This window comes from Phasianus colchicus, chromosome 2, assembly GCF_987193195.1.
Source record: "Phasianus colchicus chromosome 2, bPhaCol1.hap1.1, whole genome shotgun sequence".
NCBI classification, from domain to species: Eukaryota; Metazoa; Chordata; class Aves; order Galliformes; family Phasianidae; genus Phasianus; species Phasianus colchicus.
In genome coordinates this window covers 44,840,507-44,862,902 of record NC_143437.1, presented here as the reverse complement: position 1 = coordinate 44,862,902, position 22,396 = coordinate 44,840,507, and the positions used below count along the sequence as shown (strand labels likewise).

General features: G+C 37.2%; 1 protein-coding gene across 1 annotated transcript in view; it reads right to left on the bottom strand.

Annotated features, from left to right (window-relative positions):
- PRKN (parkin RBR E3 ubiquitin protein ligase) overlaps positions 1–22,396 on the bottom strand; it is a 683,347-nt gene that overhangs the window by 104,859 nt on the left and 556,092 nt on the right. Inside the window, exons 8-9 of the mRNA XM_090135537.1 lie at positions 17,277–17,338; positions 5,737–5,886 (exon numbers count right to left, since the gene is read on the bottom strand). Of these exons, the coding sequence (XP_089991663.1) occupies positions 5,737–5,886; positions 17,277–17,338 (212 nt within the window). The remainder of the gene's footprint in view (positions 1–5,736; positions 5,887–17,276; positions 17,339–22,396) is intronic.

The following is a 22,396-nucleotide window of genomic DNA, read 5'->3' as shown; positions in this document are numbered from 1 at the left end:
AAATAGCTCTCAAGCAATATTTCCAAGCTAATTCATACCTCAGAGTTTAAGCACTTTCACACATTACTCCAACCAAGATATAAACTCCTAAGGTAAACAACTCTCCAACTGTCTTGGAGAGATAAAACACCCCGAACTAACAAAATCCTCATTATCAGAACAAAATATTCTTCCCAATTCGTAGTGTCTGCCCAGGTAAATATTATTATGCTTAACACAGATATCACCGATGATGAAGCATGTATGCTAAGAAATGCATGAACAAGAAATAATGAACCAAAATAAAAAAACTTTGCAAACCATAGAAATGTGCACTCTACTTCTCCTGTAACTACTTTAGAATGTCTTCTATTTTATTAAGCTTTCTGAAAGGACAGACAATCATTAATACCACAAATAAACTGCAATTGATTGCATTAACATACGCTTCCTTAGCTATGAAAGAAGAATGCAAGAAGAAATCAACAGGAAAAAATTGCTGGGAAAGTGAAATTGCCTTTGAGATTTTGTTCTGTGCAGTAAAATGGCCCAGGAACTCTATATATAAGGAAGACATGGTATCTACATCTATTGATTTTTCAAGGAACTCTTGCAGTCTGCAGCCTTAAATTTCACCCGTTCTGGAACACAATAATTTTTTGTGAAATCTTCATATTTTTCAATGGCACTGTCTTTACACATACAGTATAAATTACGTAGTAAATATGGTATAGAAGAGATGAAGTGACCCCAATTTTTCGCTGCCTTTGCAAGGTTACAAAACTTCCATTATCACTGTACAATGCAATCCACTACAGTTATTTTCTCACTTGTGGACTGGAACTTCAGCTGGGGGGACCACAAAAATCAGTGATGATAGCTTGCTTTTAGCATAATTTGGAGTGGTCTCAGGACTTCCATGAACTATGCCACTTAGCTGTAATGTTAGCAGTCAGATCCCTGAACAAGGGATCAACAAAACACAGAGGAACTGAAACTACATTATTCTTCTCGCTTATATACACTATGCTAGCTAGGAATGAATAAACTCAAAGGGGAAAGACTGTCAGAGGCTCTATCTCCATAATCTCAGTTCTCCCATTCCAAGGGAATCATAGAATCATGGAATAGTTTAAGTTGGAAGGGACCTCTAAAAGTCATCTAGTCTCACTCCCATGCAATGAACAGTGACATCTGTAGTTCGATCAGGTTGCCCAGGACCCAGTCCAGCCTGAACTTGAGTGTCTCCAAGGATGAGGACATCCACCACTTCTCTGGGCAACCTGTTCCAGTGCCTCACAACCCTTATTGCAAAAAACTTCTTCTTTATGTCCAACCTAAATGTCCCCTCTTTCTGTTTGAAACCATTTCCCCTTGACTTATCAAAACAGCTTCTGCTAAAGTGTCTGAACTTATCTTTCTTAAAGCCCTCCTTTTGGTATTCAAAGGCTGCAGAGCAGAGGGGCACAAACACCTCCCTCAACCTGCTGACCACTCTTCTTTAGATGCATCCCAGGATATGGTTGGCTTTGAGCACTGCGAGGGCATATTGCTGGCTCATGTCCAGCTTCCCATTCACCAGTACCTCCAAGTCCTCTACCCTCACATCTCCCAGCTTGTATTGATGGCAGAAGTCTCTGCTTGGATCAGCTAACTGATATTGCATGCTGCAAAATGTTTTTGCTATTGTGAAGAAAGGGTTGGGATGCAATCACACATTATTCAGTTATCATCCCACTGAAAGATATTAGCAGTGAAAGTTTCCTAGGACAGATGAGCTATAGATGTACTATATCTCAAAGCAAACTTTTAATAAGCAAGTAGTAAAGTCCTCCTTGAAGCTCCACTCTAACCTACTTTTAACTCCTTTTTTTTTTTTTTTTTTTTTCTTTAAATATAAAATATGCAGGAAATAATATCACAGTATAAAATAAAACAAGACAAAAATGTTTTATTCATAGAGCTCTTGCACGCCTTGATTACTACAGCTTTTCCTGTACTAAGGCCAGCTGGTACAATATGTACTTTCTTCTATGTTTTGTTGCTGCTTTCTTGTATTAAATATGTCAAACTTTTATATCTTGGCAATAAAAGTTAGTAACGTAGGTCTGATGCATAGTAATGAAGGCAAAAAAACAGTGTAAAATGATAACATTCTGATAAATCAGTTAATATTTTAATGGCTAATAATAAAAAATGCAAAAAACTAGGCAAGAGTGAAGTCAGTCCATGGTATCACAACATGGATGTGGCTGATGACTGCTCACAATCATTAAAAATATTTCAGCATGTTACTTTCTACGTCAAAAGAAATCTCTCCTTGTTCAGTTTCTTTGCTTGAAAGCCTGAATACATATCACCAACTCACTGTAAAGAGTAAACATAATGACACTCATTTTCTTGGTACAGTTCTATCTAGATATTCTCTAGACTGTTTTTTACATTGGTGTTTCCAAATTTCCTGAGACAAAGCAAAATCTACCATCTCTAATTTTCGTAGATGCCTTTTAACAAATTAAGAGCACTCTCTTGGAGATGTATTTTGCTCTCCATAGACATTGATAGCAATTATTTTGCAAAAAGAGATTCTAGTTCTTCATTTTACATAGCACAGAAAAACTGAGAAAGGCAAAAAGTCTGCATCCTAGCCTGGCTTAGTCACCCGTTCATCTTTTTCGTTCTTATACAAGGTAGGTCACATCCTTGCCTATTTGGAACACAGTTTCTTTCCTGATTAAAGGAACAGTTACTTTACCTTAATCTCCTTTGACCAGATGAGTCTCTATTCTTCTAAAATGGCTTCTAAAAAATCTTTCATTTACTGTCTCAACTTTCTCTTCAAAAGCTCTCCCCCCTCCCTCCCTTGATCAATCCTATCTGTTAATTAAAATCCTTAACTGCTTGATGGTTGTTAGCTTTCCCTGTACTGCAATTCAGACCCAAGCAATCCGTTTGTGCTGTGTAGCAGACACATATTTATCTAAGGTGGCTTTTGGGTGAAGGAGTGACTCATGTTAGGTCTATTTTCTTCTGCTAAGTCTATGTCATCACTTATTTGAACTTTACCAATAGACAGAAATTCAAATACCCCAGAAGAGACTCTACACATCTAAAGTGTAGCTCACAGGATGGCACACATACTCACAAAGGATCTCCAGATTCATGTTGCCTTATTTCTTTGCCTAGCTGCTTCAACAAGCAATGTGTCTCTAACCTAAGCTGCAGAGGTAAATATTGCAAGACATCTTTTGCTGAATTTATTTGGATGAACAAAAAGGATGTTCCTTCTTTGAGCCTGTAAAGCACTATGTTTGCTTGTGAAAGAACTCAGAGCTCTGAAGTGTCTGAGCCTGGATTTCTCTGACACTTATTCCACAAAGTCTGGAAGGCCTTCACAATAAAATGATCAGGTTTTATCTGGAAAAAAAGCATCACCACAGCTTAAATTTCTAAATAAAAAACACCCAAAGAGACTCCAGAACATGGAGTAGAAATAAAGAGCTTTCACAGAATCACAGAATCACAGAATCGTAGGGGTTGGAAGGGACCTCCAGAGATCATCGAGTCCAACCCCCCTGCCAAAGCAGGATCCCTACACCAGGTCGCACAGGTAGGCGTCCAGGCGGGTCTTGAATATCTCCAGAGAAGGAGACTCCACAACCTCCCTGGGCAGCCTGTTCCAGTGCTCCGTCACCCTCACCGTAAAGAAGTTCTTGCGCACGCTGGTGCGGAACTTCCTATGCTCCAGCTTCTGGCCATTTCCCCTTGTCCTGTCTCCGCACACTGCTGAAAACAGTCTGGCCTCGCCACTTTGCCCCCCACACCTTAGATATTTATAGACCTGGATCAGGTCCCCTCTCAGTCTTCTCTTCTCAAGGCTAAACAGACCCAGATCACTTAGCCTTTCCTCATAGGGGAGATGCTCCAGGCCCTTCACCATCTTTGTGGCTCTCCGCTGGACTCTTTCCAAGATATCCCTGTCTTTTTTGTACTGGGGAGCCCAGAACTGGACACAGTACTCCAGATGAGGCCTTACCAGGGCAGAGTAGAGGGGGAGGATCACCTCCCTCGACCTGCTGGCCACGCTCCTTTTAATGCACCCCAGAATGCCATTGGCCTTTTTGGCCACAAGGGCACACTGCTGGCTCATGACCAACCTGTTGTCCACCAGGACACCCAGGTCCCTCTCCACAGAGCTCCTCTCCAGCAGGTCATCCCCCAACCTGTCAGGGCGCAACGAAAGACTCAATGACGTGTTTTTGCACCACATTCCATTACAGATTCTGAGGAAGGACCTTTACATCTATAACAATTGGCTTACAGACCAAGCTTTTGCTTCTCATTTCAGTCCCAGTGAAATGTAGCTCATAACGTTAAAGGCATTACATTGTCCAAACAAAGGGTGAGGTTAAACTCCAGACTGTAGATCTGGTCACTAGCAAACGCAACACGGATTCCACTGAAGGAAACAGAACACTCTGCTAAGCTAAGCAGTACACCAATCCTTTATGCTTTGTGAAATTTATTCACGGGGCTTTTGCAGATTCAAAATGATGATGAATGAAGCTGCAAAACAGAGTTTGATTTTCATCATTTCAAGGCAGAAAGTAGAGTAAAAATTACTTGTGATTTTATCTTTCTTAAACAATCCCTAATGATTAATCTAGATGCATTTCTTCTCATTTACTCAGTCTTGTTTCTTATTACTCTTCCACCTTCTGCTTTATTTTATTGCCCTATGTCTGCTCAGTGAGGCTGGGGAGCACTCTCTTCTACATGCACCACTGCATGGACATATAGAAAGTTTTACCAAGGTCGACAGATGCTAACCTACTCAGAGAAGACATGTTACTGCAACTTCCTACTTCGGCAAACAATTATTCTTCCATGCTATCAGTCTGAGCAACATCAAAACTGCAATAAAAAGTACATTTTCCACAAGAAAGACAACAGCAGGAGCATGATAATATTTTATAAATACAGATATTTTCTCTTCTCTCATCCTGCATGGAATTCAGTAACATGAGCAGAGAAACAGTCTCTTAGTAAAATATCAGTCACACTGACATAACATTTAACAGCTTCTTTTATATATAGATTTCTCTTTGCATATTTCTGTTTTCTCTGCAGACTGATTCTTGAAAAGTAATTTTATTTCTATGCCAAAAAATCATTGACCTATATGATATGACCTATTAGCAAAAACATTTCCAAGTGTCGTTGGCTTCTGTTTTCCAAAATTTCACCATTAATTGTGCACAGACTCTACTTAAAAGTGTGTTTCTTTTCATTGTGTATCTTAAAATATATAATAAATGGTGATACTGAAGTATCACCAACCAGTTATTGTTTTTATCTTCTTTTTCTCATTTATGAATGAAGAAGGGTGGTATTAATATAATAACGAATGATTTAGTCGAGATTCTGCTCATTTTTGCTGAGTGCAAGGAGAAAAAACCAAAGTGTGTTTGGACTGTTATTTGTACAACTCATTTTCTTACTTTAAATACTCAGCAGCTTCTAAAACCCATTAAAGCAAAGCATTCTGGAATGGACATAGTCTACACGATGAAGTAGTCGTTCCTAAGCCACTGTACTGTATTTCAATAGTTTACAGAGACACAGCATCCCATTCTCTTACAAAGGATGATTCAGAGTCACCAGTGGAAAAAGAAAAAGCCATTTTTTCCAATTTTTCTAACATCCTAAAAAAGCATTTGTTTTTCACAGAGCTGATAGAAAAATGTATGTCCTTACCCCACAGCCTATTCCATTGCCTGGTTCACATACAATTTTCCTCACTCCTGGTTCAGGTAGCAGACCCGCTCCACAGCTGGGAGTTGGACACAGCAGGCCGCCCATCTGCAGCACGCACTCCTCCGCACCATAGTGCTGGTAGCGGTTGTACTGCAACACAACAGACAGGTGTTAAACTTCCAACTGCAAAGAAAAAAAACAACCCCACAAGCTTAGAATTTGAATCTATCCCACATACAAAGTCAGCTATCCTAAGGGCTTATGTGCTAAGTTCAGCTTATTTGACAAATGCTTCAAACAGTGTAGATCACTAAAAGTGATGCCATAGAATCATAGAGTAATGGAATAGCTTAGATTGGCAGGTACATCAAAGATCATCCAGTCTCAACTCCTCTGCCATTGGCAGGGTTGCCACCCACTAGATCAGACTGCCCAGGGCCCATTTTGCTCCAGTTCACTTTACATGCATCATTCAGTTATCTTTTAAACAACTAGAAAACTGTGTGAGACACTAAAATCAAGAGACTAGCAGATTGTTCCTGTGAATAATGGTGAGAACTCTTATATTGATATACCAAAATTATTGTAAACATCATAAATATAGTTCAAACAACAAACAGTGATAAATGCTGTGTACACATTGAAAAGAATCCACAGAAAGACCCAGAATAAAATTTTTGAGCCAAATGATTGCAAAATTTGGTTGGTCAATTTCCATTTCAAAATACATTTCATGATACTGATTGATAAAATAGTTGTCTCAGATCCACTTAATATAATATTAGATGCAGGTGGTCTCTTAGTTTCTGCAGTTTTCATCTAGTCCCATACCAATAACTTGGAGGGCTTTGGAAATGTCTCCAATTTAATGGTGGACACACTGACATACAGGAATATTGAATAACACACCCATTCTATCCTCTGAGACAAAAAACGCCCACTCTAAGATGACTGATGACATAGCAATAACTTTCCCTAGTCTAACTTATCGTGTTTTCAAACTGAGATAAACTGAACAAGTCCAAATCATGCTCTGAACATGTAAATCACATCCACTCCAGGGCTCTGCACTGGCGCAGTTCCACCCTAGTGGCTATAAAACCACTGCTACAGATTCACCTATAAATCTGGTCTACTGTAGAGTGAAATAAATGAAAGAATTTCATTTAAACAGCCCCATGAAAACAGGAAAATCTAAAAGGCCAAAGAAAAAGGGAGTAGCATGAATTTTCTTTTAGAGCAGAATGACTTTACGGTGATCCAAAGGAAATAAACAAACTTTATGTTACAGCGCTCACAACAGTATTTAGTGCTTCATAAATTTTTCTCTTGTAACTGCTCATGAAAATCCACTTGTTTCCTTTTTCTTGGATAACAAAACAAAAACCTGGTTGCGATTCTGTCAGTATTCCCATTATAAATTCTCAGCTGAACAAAAAAAAATTCTAGTTTCTAACTTAAAATAGAGGTCATGAAGAGACTGCTCTGGCCACCTCTCCCTTTCTTTTGATTCACAAAAACATGGGATAGGTAAATGGGAATCAAGGTGTCTTCTTAAGCTGCAGGTAGGAAATGGTCCTCTTGGCAAGACGGACAAAGAAGTTGTATTCTGCTTGAAAAGTTTGATATTTTATAGGAGTTCAGCACAGAATTCATGCATAATTACAGCACTCTTATCAGCGATTTTCACACAATAAAAGACAAACGAGTGGATCAATACAATAGCTGGAAAGACCACAAAAGTGCATTTGCAAAATCATGATATCTAGTTATCAGCCAGTTTCCCACTTTCAAAGCACAGATACATTTACAAGATCATGGAGTCATAGAACAGGTCGGGTTGGAAGAGACCTTTAAGATGATTTAGTTCCAACTCCCCCCTGCTATATGCAGGGATAACTCCCTCCAGACCAGGTTGCTCAAAGCCCCATCCAGCCTGGCCTTGAACATCTTCAGGGAGGGAGCATCCATAACCTCGCTGGGCAAGCTGTTCCAGTGATCTGTCATAAGAAGCCATTTTCCTTTTTCCTTGTACTTGTACAGGAGCTCAGTTAAACTCAGCAACTAACTAAAACATGTAATAGCAGAATATATACATGTTCTATCATACATAATTTGCTGATTTATATGCTGTATTCTGCGATCTGAAATAAAATGTCTCACTTTACATTAAGGAGCATTTACAAAAGGTTTGTAAAGAACCAAAGCACTATTAATGAATTATTAATTGGCAACTTAAATATAGTGACAGATTATATCTTTCAGAGGTATTTTCTCTTGATGTAACACAGCCATACATACCACACAGTCCTGACGCAATCAATATGTTTAAAAAAGTTTTAAAAAAAAGTTGCAAAAGCACATAAATGCCTTTGGAGTATGTGATTGTGTTTTTCATCACTTGTCTGGAGATTTAAAGTAGTATTCACTTAATTTAATTTCAGTTTCTACAGTGATGATACCTATGGTTGTATGAGTTGCTTAGACTCATTTGACAGGGAGAGATAGGATGCAATTTGTCTTTTCTCTTTTAGATATATACCTAAGTATGAGAAGAACCGAGGCTTAGAGTGCTTTGTTGTATTAACAATAAAGAGAAATTAGATAATTTGCCAGATACTGACACCTGACATGAGGTAATTCCCATAATAGGTGCCTCAGAACCAGTCATTCTGATCCTAAGTCACTGGGCCAAGCTATTTTTGAATCCAAGGATTAAGTATCCAAATAAGTTAGACTGTGAATTACCTATACAACATTCTTTCTTCAAAAATTTAACTTTTAACCTAAGCAAATCATATAGGCTCCAAATATACAGAATGTGAAGAGACAGTTATCCCAGTAAGGGAATTTATCCTGACTTAAATGAGATGTCTAAGATAGGTGGGATAAATCGCCCCGAAGAAATGTTTTAGTTGAAGCTCAGAATACTAACTTAAGCTAGATACCTAGCACTTACAGAGCTGTCACTGGAAGATTAACTCCTCTGTTCATTCAAAATATTTCACAGTATCTATTACTCAATTATTAGCAGTGTGCACCCTATTCAATGATGCACTCACCAAGTGAAAAGTGTTCTGCATGTGAAAAGTAAAAAAAAATCACAAATTTCTTTAGGAAAAACTTCTGAAAAATGTAATGTATGGAAAATTTGACTGAACTGGCATTCATAGCACCTGATTTCAATTCCTGTCAGCAGCACAGCCTTCCTGTGGTTTTCACGTAAGTCACTTAATCTATGCTTCTCATCGGTTCCCCATTTTTAAGGAGGTAGAGTGATACTTGCTGATTTCACTGTAGCGTTGAGAGGCAAAATCCATTAATAGTTATGAGGACATCAAATACTATGGTAATAAGAGGCATAGCATTACAGAGAAATCACCAGTTGTCTACTGCTGCTAGAAATCGGCTTTTGAGCAATGCATGCAAGGCATTAGAAATACTCCTTAGAAATATAGGTAGGTATATAATTGCCAGATTTACCACAGAATCATGTATTTCAATATGTATTTGGAAAAATAAGTTTATAAAATATGACTTACTCCAAACATTTAGTGCTAAGACAGATAAAGGTACAGAAACAAGGTACTTATAAAAGATAATTATATATATATATATATATATATATATATATATATTTATATATATTTATATATATTTATATATATTTATATATATATATATAATTTCCTGTGAAAACAACATTCTGCCATGGACTTTCCCCTTGGTTTGCTAATTGTCCCAGCCAACCCAAATCTATACCTTCCATTGAATAAAATTTTGAGTAGAAAAAATTCCCAGCTCTACTTCTGGTATTTTAACCACATCATAAAGGTCTCTCATGCAATTTTTGCTCAAAAAGAGTTGTCAGGGCCTTTAGAAATGATTTTCACAAATGATTATAAATTATATTATGACATGGACACAGAAATTGGATAACAATAACCATTTATTCTCTGCTCCCCACTTTGCAGATTGGGATGATATCCCTGGAGGGTTTGAATAGTACCAGGTTTTCAACCAGAGGAAATTCAATCACTTAATATTGTAAATCAGTGATAATATAATTGAAATCACTGGCCTGATAGAAGAATGAAACAGGGTCAACTATACATTGCTCTACTTTAAGGTTCACTGAGATTTAGATATTAAGACAAACCTGAAATGCACCTGGATGCAGAAAACCCTTGTGAAATATACTTTGTGAATACAGTGCTTTCTTGCTATATTATGTAACTTGCAAGTTATGCTTTAATATGCCTTGTGCTATGTATTTTAATGTCACTTTTAAAATTTAGGCATAGTTTCTCTTTATTTTCCTTTTTTTTTCTTTTTTTTTTCCCCATAAGCCTAAAAGGATCTTAGTAGTAGCCTCACAGGGAACTCTGGACAAAAGTTAAACAGGTAGATATAAAGCCCAAATTTCTAATCTCTGCAAGATAATTTAATTACTTGCCTTTTTTTTTATCTGCGTGCAATGGTCCCAGAGGAAAGAAAATCTACTTTCTGGAGTCAAATTCTTTTTACTGCTCATATAAATCAAATAACCATCTGTGTGTTTCAAAATTAGATTGTGGAGCCTATTAGTCTATAATGTAGACTAAGCATTTTATTTATATGTATTATACACATACAAAAATAAAATAAAATTAGTTACGTAATGCAATTACATAACTTAAAGTATAAAACCCTTACCACACATTGGAATAGCAAAAGCACTTATAAAAAGGCAGCATATCAATGACTTTAAAAATAGATTAAAAAAAGATTGATTGTGATGGTTGTCCATCATTATGTGGTTCATTGGACTACCTTTAGTTGATTTTTCCTGAGTTACTGGGCTCCACTGCCTGGATAGAATGGGAAGATCAAGTTCAAAGCATCAGCTTTTTACTCCCTCGGGATCACTGAGCACCACAGAGGAGAACAGAAAGAGAAGCACCTTACGCAGGACCACTATTTGAATGACTTTGGGAAAGTGCGTAAGACAGTCTCAAGAAAATACTTTGGATAAGGAACCCATGCCTAGACCAATACAATACAGTTTATGTACAAAATCAAACTAGGACAGAGAAAGGGGAAATAAATTTCTGGAAGACACAGAATGGTAGAAAGCACAAGAGCACAAGGAGTATGAAAATAATAATTAAGAAAAAATACTATGAAGAGAGAACATTGGAGAAGCATGTATTGGAGGTCAAACTGAAAACACAAGAGGCAATATGATACAGGGAATAAAGCTGACTAAGCACATTGTATGTTTGACACCATATTAACAAACTACTGAAAGTTTTATTATTTTATAGCAGGTATTTATGGAATCAGTGTGAATAGACTGAACGCTGGAAATCAACATTCAATTCCTCCAGACCCTCGTGAACATTCCTTTGTTCCCTACAAACGGCAAACCTCAAGGGTCGTAACTTATGCTTTTATAAATTGCACAACTGAGATTCACTGAAGTAAAGAATGGCTCAAAAGAACCGCACTTCTCAGGCCACAAGGGTCAGTGTATGCATATTCCATGAAAGTAGATCAAGTTCACCTAAGGGATATAAGAATTCTAACTTGTTACACCTGTCTGAGACCCTGAACACTGCAGTTCAAATATTTCCTCTGCATTAAATAAAAGCTTGGGTGGGAGTGAATTTCTCTGTTTTTTTTAGAAGAATGTTTTTCATTGATAGGTGCTATAGAGAAATAAACAATGGAAATTTGGTTCCTATGCAAAATGACATTTTTGTTTGATTTTGATAAGACAAGAAAATAACTGTTTTCATCACAAGTACTTTTCTCCCTTCTTTCTCTTTCATTTTTTATTTCTCTCACTACTCTAGTGCACAGGCAACAGGGAGAAGAAGAGTAAGAAAGTAGGAATGTTCTGTCTGTGACAAGAACACAAAGTGTATAAAGTTCTTTAATCCAGAAGCAACAAAGTTGAGGAACTCACATGGATGTCAGTTACTTCAGGAAGAAGATTGTTAGGAGACATGCAAAAAGACAAAAAATACAAATGTTCTGTAACATGTATTCAAAAAAAACATCCAGTAAATATTGCAAGCAAAATAATAATAATAATAATAATTGCCACAGATATGTATTTCACAATCCCTATAAAATCTAAATTCATGTTATATGATTTCTGTTTATACTGTGCTCTTTTCATATTAGATTCCCATGTCTTCTAAAGCTACATCTCATAAGAAGAGAGCACAACCCCACATCACCTTTGAAAAGCATGGGAATGTGCACCTGCTGATTTTCAAAACAGAATACTCTTTGCAAAAGCTTCCCCCAGCTCATAAGGAATGAGTATCTTCATTCAGGCTGTGTCTGATTTCAGGGATATAAACACCCACGGCATTTGTAAAGAAAAAGTGAGCAGTGCTACAAGCTGCAGTAGTAGCTGATAGAAGAGATCTGTTAAAATTGATCATTCCCCTGTCAAAATATCAAGAAACTGGCCAATACATTCTGCAAAGTTGTCAGAGCAGATGATATAGTAGAGAAATGTAGCTATACATTACTTTGCAGCTTCTTTTCCTGCCACTAGGATGTGATCAGCTTCATCTGTTCTGTGACCTGTTGGGGGCACTCAGGTATAGCAGCAGACTGCTCTTGCATTATTTGTTTTCCCTTCCAGCCTTCAGATGTAGCTGCTATTTTATTCATGAATCACAATATTCCATTTAAACAATTAAACAAGATTTTTTTATCACTTTGGGGAGAAGAGGGAAATTTCTCAGAGAGTCATTAGAGACACTCTCTAACAGTTCACTGCAAGTCATCTTGCTATGTTTGTATATCATAGTGTTGAGGTTTGAATTAAAGCGTTCTCTGCTGTTTCTGGCACTGGCTTTTTGAATTACCAGCCTTACACTGTATTTGGACACAGCCCATATTTACTGCATCTTTAACATATATTTGTAAGCAGCTTGTATGATCATGACTTGTAGAATCATTTATGTTTACTTGGAGACAGCCAGCCTGACAGGGCAAATGGTCGCTGCAGGAGACTGTAACTTTCTTATATTGTGCTCTTTCTCAATAGCTCACCAGTTAATAAATCTTTCATCCCGTTCCTGAATATCTCTCAAGGTACCTATGAAATGAAGTGGTTAGACAGCAGGTTGGATTGCATCCATTATGCTAGGGGAAAATGATGGATTATGGATAGTGACACTGAACTGCAAGAAAAAGCTCAACAGAACTAAGGCCAGTTAGATGGCTTCAGGTTTTACCCTTCATGGGACTGCACATCCAGGAGACTCTCTATGCCTTGTGCAAGCTTTTGTATACTGGGACTGTCTGTGAAACGGAGATCCAAAACAACTCAGTCAAAGCTGCTTTCTGAACATTTTCTTGCATCTCTTCCATTCATGTAATGTATCAGGAAACCAGCAACCAGAAAAAGAATAATGATCCAAAACATGAATAAGCCTTTTTATTTTCTGAAGCTCTAGAAGAGGCATATCTTTGGAGACGTTTCTAGGTCATACTCTCTGGCACCTTCTCAAAGTGTCCATTACTGAATGGGGTAGCAATCTGTTGCTAAATGTATTTGTGTTGCATTTTAAATCAACTACTCTGGAAGCCAGTTATATCTGGTAAGTTAGATATCCACAATGCATATGATGTACCAGAGGAGGTTATACTCTTCTATTTCACCGTATAGACTCTTTCCATGAAATCTACAAACAATTCCCTGTTTAAAATCTACCCGGATGTATCCAATTAAATCTTAAAAGACAGAGTTTCTAGCAAGAATGAATTTCCTATACCACACATTTTCCTGAGGGAATAGGAGACGTGGGAGATTTACATGTCAGAGACTAACGACTGTTTGGAAAAAAAATATATTATTGCAGAACTTTTAGCAAATATTAATCAGTAACTCCTCACACTTCAATTAAGATATAAATCATTTATTTCAGAGCATTTTCATTCAGTGCTTATGTTCAGATAAAGAAACAGTTTATTTGGATAGACAGATAGGTAGGTAGGTAGGCACATTTCCCAGTGGACTGATCATTAAAGTGGCTAAACACCTTTACCTCTCGTTGACATTAATAAAAATATATATAAACTCACTATTTACTGGAAAAAAAATATGCAGTGAAGAAATGGTAGAGATCATTGTTTTCTATTAGAAACAGATTATTGATTTTGACTGAAATTTTGTTGATAAGAGAGTTGATGAAGCAGGCTTCTTTAAGACATTTGTCTTGGTGCTGCATGGCATTTTGATTAAGTATCTAGAGTAATGCAAAATTAATTTGCCATATATTAAGAGGATTAAAATTTAGCTATCTGGCAGGTCTGAAATATAATTGTAAATAGGTAATCATCATTAGGCAGATATATTTCCAAAAAGATCCTGAAGGTATTGATTCCTGGACTTATGCCACCTAAAATTTTTATCAATGACTTGGAAGAAAACCAAGGAATACAGAACAGCAGTGAAAAAGTTTGCAATAATTTGAGAAGAGGAGTAATGAATGAGTGAATCCATGCTACAGGGCTGTCAGAGCTCTTGGTCAGGTGAGTTTAATCAAACATTTTACTTTTCAGCTAAATTTTTCTATGGAGAACCAGCATAGGGCACAATCTCACACTGGGATTTCTGTCTGGGAAGCAGTGTTATTTCTTGTGATCTAAATCTGAGCTGTGTCCACACATGTCCAAAAGCACTAAGGGAAATCTTTGATGAATAACTAGAAATCTCTAGTAGGGAAATTATGTTCCTTACTGGGCAGCCACTACTTTAACTGGAACCAGCAAGTAGCTACACTGGAAATACCCATGTAAAACTAAAAAGTTCCTTCATTCTGTCTGAAATATTTGTCAGTCTGGCTGCCTTTTGCTGTGAAAGCAAATTGTTTAGATCTGTTTTAGGGGTATGATAGCTCCTTCTGAATCACATTCATACATTTGAGTGTTGGTTTCTTTTTTTTTTTTTTTTTTTTTGTATTATCATTTATTGCCTTTTGATAGAAGAAAGTGAACTGAAAATATAAAGTATCTGGACACCGAGGAATGGCAGTTATGCAAAGTAGGAAAGGTGCTGGTGCTGGTAGAGTAGTGGAAAGAAAAGAGACAGGCAATTTTTATCTTTCATTGCTGAAAGGTATAATAGGATTTAATGTTTTAAAGAGATTTGTAAACAAATAATGGATGTTTTTCTCAGCAATGTACTCCCATTTAAACAAGAATTAATCCAAGAAATTCATGTAATGTGGATTCTAAAGGAGATCAGAAAAGATTATCACAATAGCCCATTCTGCTTTTATAATCTGGTCTTAAATACATAAGCATTTTAAAAATAAATCAAGTTTCGACATGTAGCAGTAACCTGCCTCTGTTACTCCTTGACTGTTGCTTGGATTTGAAGAAAAGATTTGTTGATTGATAATGCTGAAATTCTAATTAGTCTGAATAAAACAGTGTTATAATTAATTACGAATTTTCTATCTAGTATGCACGAAAACAGAAAAAAACTCCTTTAAAAAAGTAAATACATAACAAAAAGGTTATTAGATTTTTTTTTTCCTGAAATTCCTTCCTCTCTTCATTTAGATGCATTTTAGGCTTTTTTTTTTTTTTTTTTTTTTTTTTTTTTCCCTTTAAAGATTGCTTTTGCACCTATTATTCCTTAACTATCAAGGAGCATGCTGATTTCAAACAAGAGCTACTGTGGTCACCACTAAATTCAAGACAACAAAGCTTTTATAGAGACACGACATAATTGCAATATTCTTCACGCCTTTGTGGGTTTAGGGAATAATTCAAGTAGCATAGCAATGTTCACTACCTCAAAAAGCATTTATTAAGACTGTAATGATAATCATTGTACCTGAATAACCTGTTAGCAGCCAGTTTAAGAGAAAGACAAATCTTTACAGGTCTGATCCGTTTTGTAGAACAACTTCCTAGATGCATATTTTTACACTCATAATGCTTGCTAACAAAAGTTTTTCATCTGTTCAAGTGTAGACACAACAAATAGGAGCAATTTCATTACGAAAATCAATAAAATTATCTCAAATATTCTGCGTGGCAAAAATATAGTATTTGCTTGATTAGCAAAACTTTATTCATTAAAATTCTCCACACTCTTCAAGACTTTCCTCCTAGCCCACTTCACCACTTGGCAGCTCATTACATACAGATTTATATATTTCCTTTATTTATTAGTCTCTTCCAGCAAGTTTCTGTACTTGGTCCCTTCCAGTTCTTGGTCCCAGTTCCTTGTCAGATCCTAATCCCTGCCACTCAGTCTTTGACTAGCCAGCTCCATCCCTCCAGTATCCTCAAGCTTCATCTTGCTCTGCTCTCCATTTGTCAGCTGGTTCTCAGCAGTCTCTCAGCCCCATCAATCCCAGTCCTTATTTCTTTTATTTCTTCTTTCTGAACTTTCAGTCTCACTAGACTTTTGTTTCTAGTCTCTCTTCTGGCCTACCCTGTTTTCTGTCTTTTTTTCCATTTTTGTCAGACAAATCCTGCCACACTGCTCTTACTGCTTTCTTCTTTCTAAGAAGAAACTTAGACCCTGAGGACTTACATGCTTGATTTTCTATAACATCTGAAGTGAGGGACTGGTGGAAGAAAATTGAAAGTCTGGAAAATGTACCAGCAGTCCTAACTGTAAGAAAAATATGCCTGTAGGATAGTGAAAAGGAAAGGTGAAGGAACAGGGTGTTCTAGACAATATAATCTGATCTAACAGCTAAGTTATCAGACTTTGAATTAACATTTCAGGACATGTTCCTGCCTTTGTCATAGATTTCATATAACCTTCTGCAAGACTCTTGGGGCTATGTTCCTTAATGGAAGCAGATATTCTGAGGTACAACACACCAATGCTGAGCTTTCAGGCACCTGGTCCCTAAGTACATATAGCAACTCTATGGTAGGCAGTTGGGCTTCATAACAGTACAGTAGGAAAGATACTTGAGACTGACAACTTGAATTTCAGAAGCAGTGAGTATCTGACAATTTAACTTGCCTCTCAATGTTTAAGGCTATTTTCTCAATATCTCCGTACATCGATTTCACTGCTAACAAAACATTAACTATGACCATCTTGTGAGTGTGGTAAAGCATACCTCCCATGCTTTTGTGAGGTCCCTGTATGGAAACAGCTTTGTCAGTGCAAAGCACAGCTGTAATTATGAATAAGAAACATTCTTTTAAAAGAGACCATAGGCTAAAAATAAGAGATGGATAATACAAAACAGCTGTAAATGTCAGTTCCTTAGTCAGATTGTCTATTTGCTGTTTTAGAGAGCCTGTTTACTGCTGTAGTCTAAAGCTGAAAAGCTATGGCATATAGCAGATGTACCAATTAATAACCTGCCAAGGCTGATGGATAGAATTAAAAAAAAAAAATTGCATGTGTATCTCCAGTGTGCATTTTCCCCCATATTTCAGGTCACTGGGGGTCAGGAGACGCACACTGCTTCTCTGGAGAGAGGCAAAACTGTCTCATTAGTGTCTATCTTTCATGACATTAAGATGTTAACTTTGAGATTCTTACTCACCTGTTCTTCTCCCAGAATCCTGAAGTGATGAACCTCTTTAATCAAGGAGTCTGGACAGCCAGCTGTCGGAAAGAAACAAATACAGCCACTTTAGAACTCCCTGCCAGTGCAGTTTCAGCTATATGATACATACACAGAGAGAGGATAGAATATACAGATTATGTTGGATTTAGAAGATTAGAAAGATAAGTCATGGTTCTGTGGGCAACAGAATGCTGAAAACCATCTATCAAATAATCCCTCCACATTTCAGAGCATGCTACCAAGAACACGTAGAAAGGTTATATTCTGTATATTTTAGCCATTTCCCCAAAGGACTAGAAACAAAAAGCAAGATGAAAAGGGCAGCACTGTCTGCCAGATACTACCAGCCTCTTAGTGTAACCCAAGAGGTCTGTTAAAAGAAGCTCTTACATCAGAACCTTGGAGCTGCCCAAAGCTGCATTCTGATTCACATACCAGGTTTGAACTCAGCTCTGAGTGTTTCCCTGATTCCCTGAAGGATAGGCTCTGCAAATGCCACAGATCATTTTAGTTTTGCCTGTCCCAGACATGATCACATATATGTACTTGTCACCCATAAGTGTGATACACAAATCAACTACACAGGCAGCAGAGAGATTTGCCAGAATTCTGTAATCAGTTTAAACATTTTTTACATCTGTACCAGCCAGTAAGAAACAATACATCTTGCTACACGACATGCACCTTTCTGATCTGTTCAGACCGTCATTACCTGCCTGGTGATGAAACTCAAGCACGCTTATCACTCTTGTGCACTACTAGTTTGGCAAGGGATAAAAGTGCAGACTGTGAAAGCAATCTGGGCTTTATTCTGCTTACCATAAATTGAAGCATCTGCTTGTGAACAGAGAAAATTCCTTAAAAGGAATTAAAAGCAGAATATAGGAGGAACTAAAATTTTTATCAACCTGTTTTTCTGCTGATGCAAGTGCGAACAGCTACCTCTCACCCTTAATGACTGCTATTAAAAAGATGTAAATGAATTCGGAGACAGTTGTCAGGAAATCTCCATCAGCACCATGGCTTCACTCAAAGGCAATGAGGCATGGCCTACGCTCACAGCTCCTGCTGGCATGGCTGTGTTAGGAATACAAAGGAAAAGCCTTTATACTTGCAAGCGCATAAATAAAAAAAGCAAAAACCCTATTTTGGACACATTTGTAACAGTACGAGTATTTCAATGGTTTAACTTCTCCTACCTAGGGAGCTGATTTAAATGATGTTCTAAAAACTTCTTGCTGGAAAAGGTTCTATTTCCATTCAGAGAAGGTACATGTGGAAAATGCAACATCAACATAACTTCATCACTGAACCCTTTAAAAGGCAGTCAAGATTTAAGCATACCGTAAGAATTTTCTGTTACTTGCTTATCTCTCACTAAACATTACTTTCTTCCCATTTAATGAAACCCAAGATATCCTTATCCTTTCCACCCATCTCCATCCCCCCACAGAAGGATATGCATATATTTGAATATGCAAGTTTAGCTCAGAGTGATTTGTTATTACTAAGTTTTTATTCTTCTCATTCTCTATGACCACAGTCCCTGTGAGGTCATAGATGAGTATCAGATAAAAAATCACTGCCTAAAATAAAGTTCTCTTTCTCACCCTCAAGATCCTATGTAATTATTGCAAATTTTTCATATATACATATATTTTTGAAAATATCTGCATTGATTGTATACTTCTATAGGAATTTCTAACTGTTGCAGACAATTGATTTTACATAACGCTGCATGATAATGTTTGACAGATGATAACTTTCTTCCAACAGCTGAACTGCTTTATGGTTTTCTCTGCTTCTTTCAGCCTTCTCAGATTCTTCTACAAATCTTTTCCCATTCTTATCCTTCCCAATTTGTAATCCCACGCTTAAGATGTGAAAGTTCCCCTTTTCTTGCCTAGCAAGGATTTTTTCTCTTCTTCTTGAAATCATATTTTTCAAATGCCTGTTTCTCCCAGAAGTCCATTCCATTTTGCTCTATTCGTGCATGATTTATATAGTTGCCTAATGATGAACTGCTTACCTGTACCCTCTTTTTCTCCATTTATCTCTCTTATAAACACTTTGAACTAAGGATGTTTGTAAAAAAATTGTTAAACGTATATGAGCATCCATCCATACATTTATTATTGTTACTGGTTGGCAACTGACACATTCTCTTCCCAACAGAGTACTTTCCATAGCCTAATTTTCAGATTTGTCCAATCCAGTTTCCAATCTTTTCTTAGTCCAGACTTCCACTGGATCTCATAAGATGATTACACAAATCACTAGCAAAGAAGGGAAATGACTTAAAAATCATGTCACAGTTGGCAAGATGGACTTCAGCAACAATCAGTTCAGAAATGCAAAATGTGTGCGATACTGAATTATATTGAAAGAGATTAACAGTTTGCTGTCTTTTTAGAAACTCACATTGCAGAAGCAATTGGAAGAAAAAATAATTTGAGGAAAAAATGGAAATAATGAAGACGCACGGAAAATAATAAAATAAATAAATAATAAATAAACAAACATCTTTTCTGGTATTTCCTATTTCTTGCCTAGGTGGCCCAGAAGGCAAATGGCATCCTGGCTTGTACCAGAAATAGTGTTGCTAGCAGTAATAGGGAAGCAATTGTCCCCCTGTACTCAGCACTGGTGAGGCCATACCTCAAGTACTGTGTTCTATTTTGGTTCCCTCACTGCAAGACATTGAGGTCCTCAAGCATGTTCAGAGAAGGGCAGTGACGCTAGTGAGGGGTCTGGAGCACAGGTCTTATAAGGAGTGGCTGAGGGAACTGGGATTGTTCAGTCTGGAAAACAAGAAGGCTCAGGGGAGACCTTATTGTTCTCTATAACTACCTGAAGTGAGGTTGTGGTGAGCTGGCGGTCAGCCTCTTCTCTTGTGTAACTAGTGAAAGGACTACAGGGAATGGCCTCAAGTTGTGCCAGGGGAGGTTCAGGCTTGACATTAGGAAATACATGGAAATACTGCTTCTCTGAAAAAGTGGCTGCCCAGGGAGGTAGTGGAGTCACCAACTCTGGAGGAGTTCAAGAACACTGTGTTGAGGGACATGGTTTAGTAAGAACTATTGGTGATAGGCAGATGGTTGGACTGGGTAATCTTGTAGGTCTTTTCCAATCTTGGTGATTCTGTGATTCTACTTAAGTTTTTTTCTGTTCTGCAGGCAGACCTTTATAAAATAACCCATTTTCATCAAAGATCTGAAGAGATTTGAAAAAGTCTTGAGTTATGCTAAATTCCTGCACTAGAGACAAAGGCTATAGAAAAATAACCATTCCATAAATTAAAAAAAGTTTTAAAAATACCTATTTTAATGAATATTAAGTTAAGAAATAGTTTTCATCACACCCACAGAAACAACCATACATTTGTTGATTTTTACATGTAGATGCAAACGTACATGGGAACTTCAAAATTACTACAAGTTAAGCATCATACCCACTGGGCTCACTGGCAAACTGCATATGAAAACTTACAAGATAAATACATTTTCTCTTTCTGATTTGTAACTTGAACTTGCCATGTGAAATAAAAAATCTGCACTTTAAAGGTTTCTGCTGTTTTGTATAGGATGCTTTAGTATTAAATTATACATCCTCTATAGGACAGAAACCCTTACATTCAATATTCTAAACAATTAATCAAAAACTTTCATTTCCCTTCTCCCAATTATTACTTGAAAAACACACAGATATACAGGAAATATCTACACATACAAGCAAAAATATAGAAAAAAAACAGAAAGAAGAAAACATAGAAAAAAACAGCAACAATTAAACATGAGTGTTAAAAGCAAATGATCCATAGGCATGAACAATTGCCTTTAATCAGATGCCAAAACTCAGGATTGAGGACATCTGCTGACTGATAAAATGACAGCTAAAGGCTTATTAATTCCCTCTTTCAACTGACATTCAAGCTTCTATGTTTCATGTGTTCTTGGCTACAATGGCTGTTACAGGCTTTTGCCTGCTATGGAGGCAGAACAAAATCAAGAATACTGATGCAGATCCTTAGGCTTTATTTATATCATTTTTTTCCTGTGACATAACTGACCTCAAAGGGATAAGACCCATTATGTTAATGTTATGGTTTAAGGATGAGCCTGAATCTAAGCAGGAAACTAAGTCATGGAAGGATGATACCAAGTTCAAAGCACTAGTAGCTTTATAAACGCATTGCAAGCAACTTCTTTCCTTTTATTTAAGCTTTTATTAATTGCTTAAAGATTATTACTTTTTTCTAAATGTTCTATCAGATACCAGATTATTTGTTTTAACCATTTTATTGTTGCTTGAATCCCACACTGCATTATTATTTCACTCCAACTGCTGCCTTACAACTGTACATTTACAATTTACATTGTGGTATTCTCTTCATAAGGACATGAAGACGTTTTTAATCCATTCCTATAAAGGAATGTACATTCGTAAGAAAAGTAAAAAAAAAAAAAAAAGCAGAATTTAAGAAGGCCAGCTTAATGTCTCCTAACAGCACAAATCCCTTGATTTGAACAGCTCTGAACATATATTTTCAATTTATAATTAAACTGTGATTCCAACTACCACCGATTTAATTACCCAACTCTTCACATGTATATATATTTTTTCTCTCAGAACTAGCTTCTGGCTTTGTTTTTACTTAAAACTATCACTTTGTATGGTTTATGTTCTCCAGTGAGAAGGAAAAGGAAAACTTAAATCAGTGTTCTTTACAGAGAGAGTGGTGAGGTTCTGGAACAGGCTGCCCAGAGAGGCTGTGGATGCTCTGTCCCTGGAGGTGTTCAAAACCAGGTTGGATAAGGCCCTAGGCAAACTGGTCTAGTATCAGATCTGGAGGTTGGTGGCCCTGACTGTGGCAGTGGGGTTGGAACTTGGTGATCCTTAGGGTCCCTTCCAACCCAAGCCATTCTATGATTCTGTGATATACTGGCAAAACAAAAAACAATAAAATGACAGCAGTTTCAAATACAGTTGGCAGAGCCAATGTATGCACCAGTGGCACAGGGCACCACCAGCCCTGCTTGTCCCTGCCCACCCCTAGGCCCAGGTCCCCATGTTAGCCCAGGGCCACCAGCTTCAAC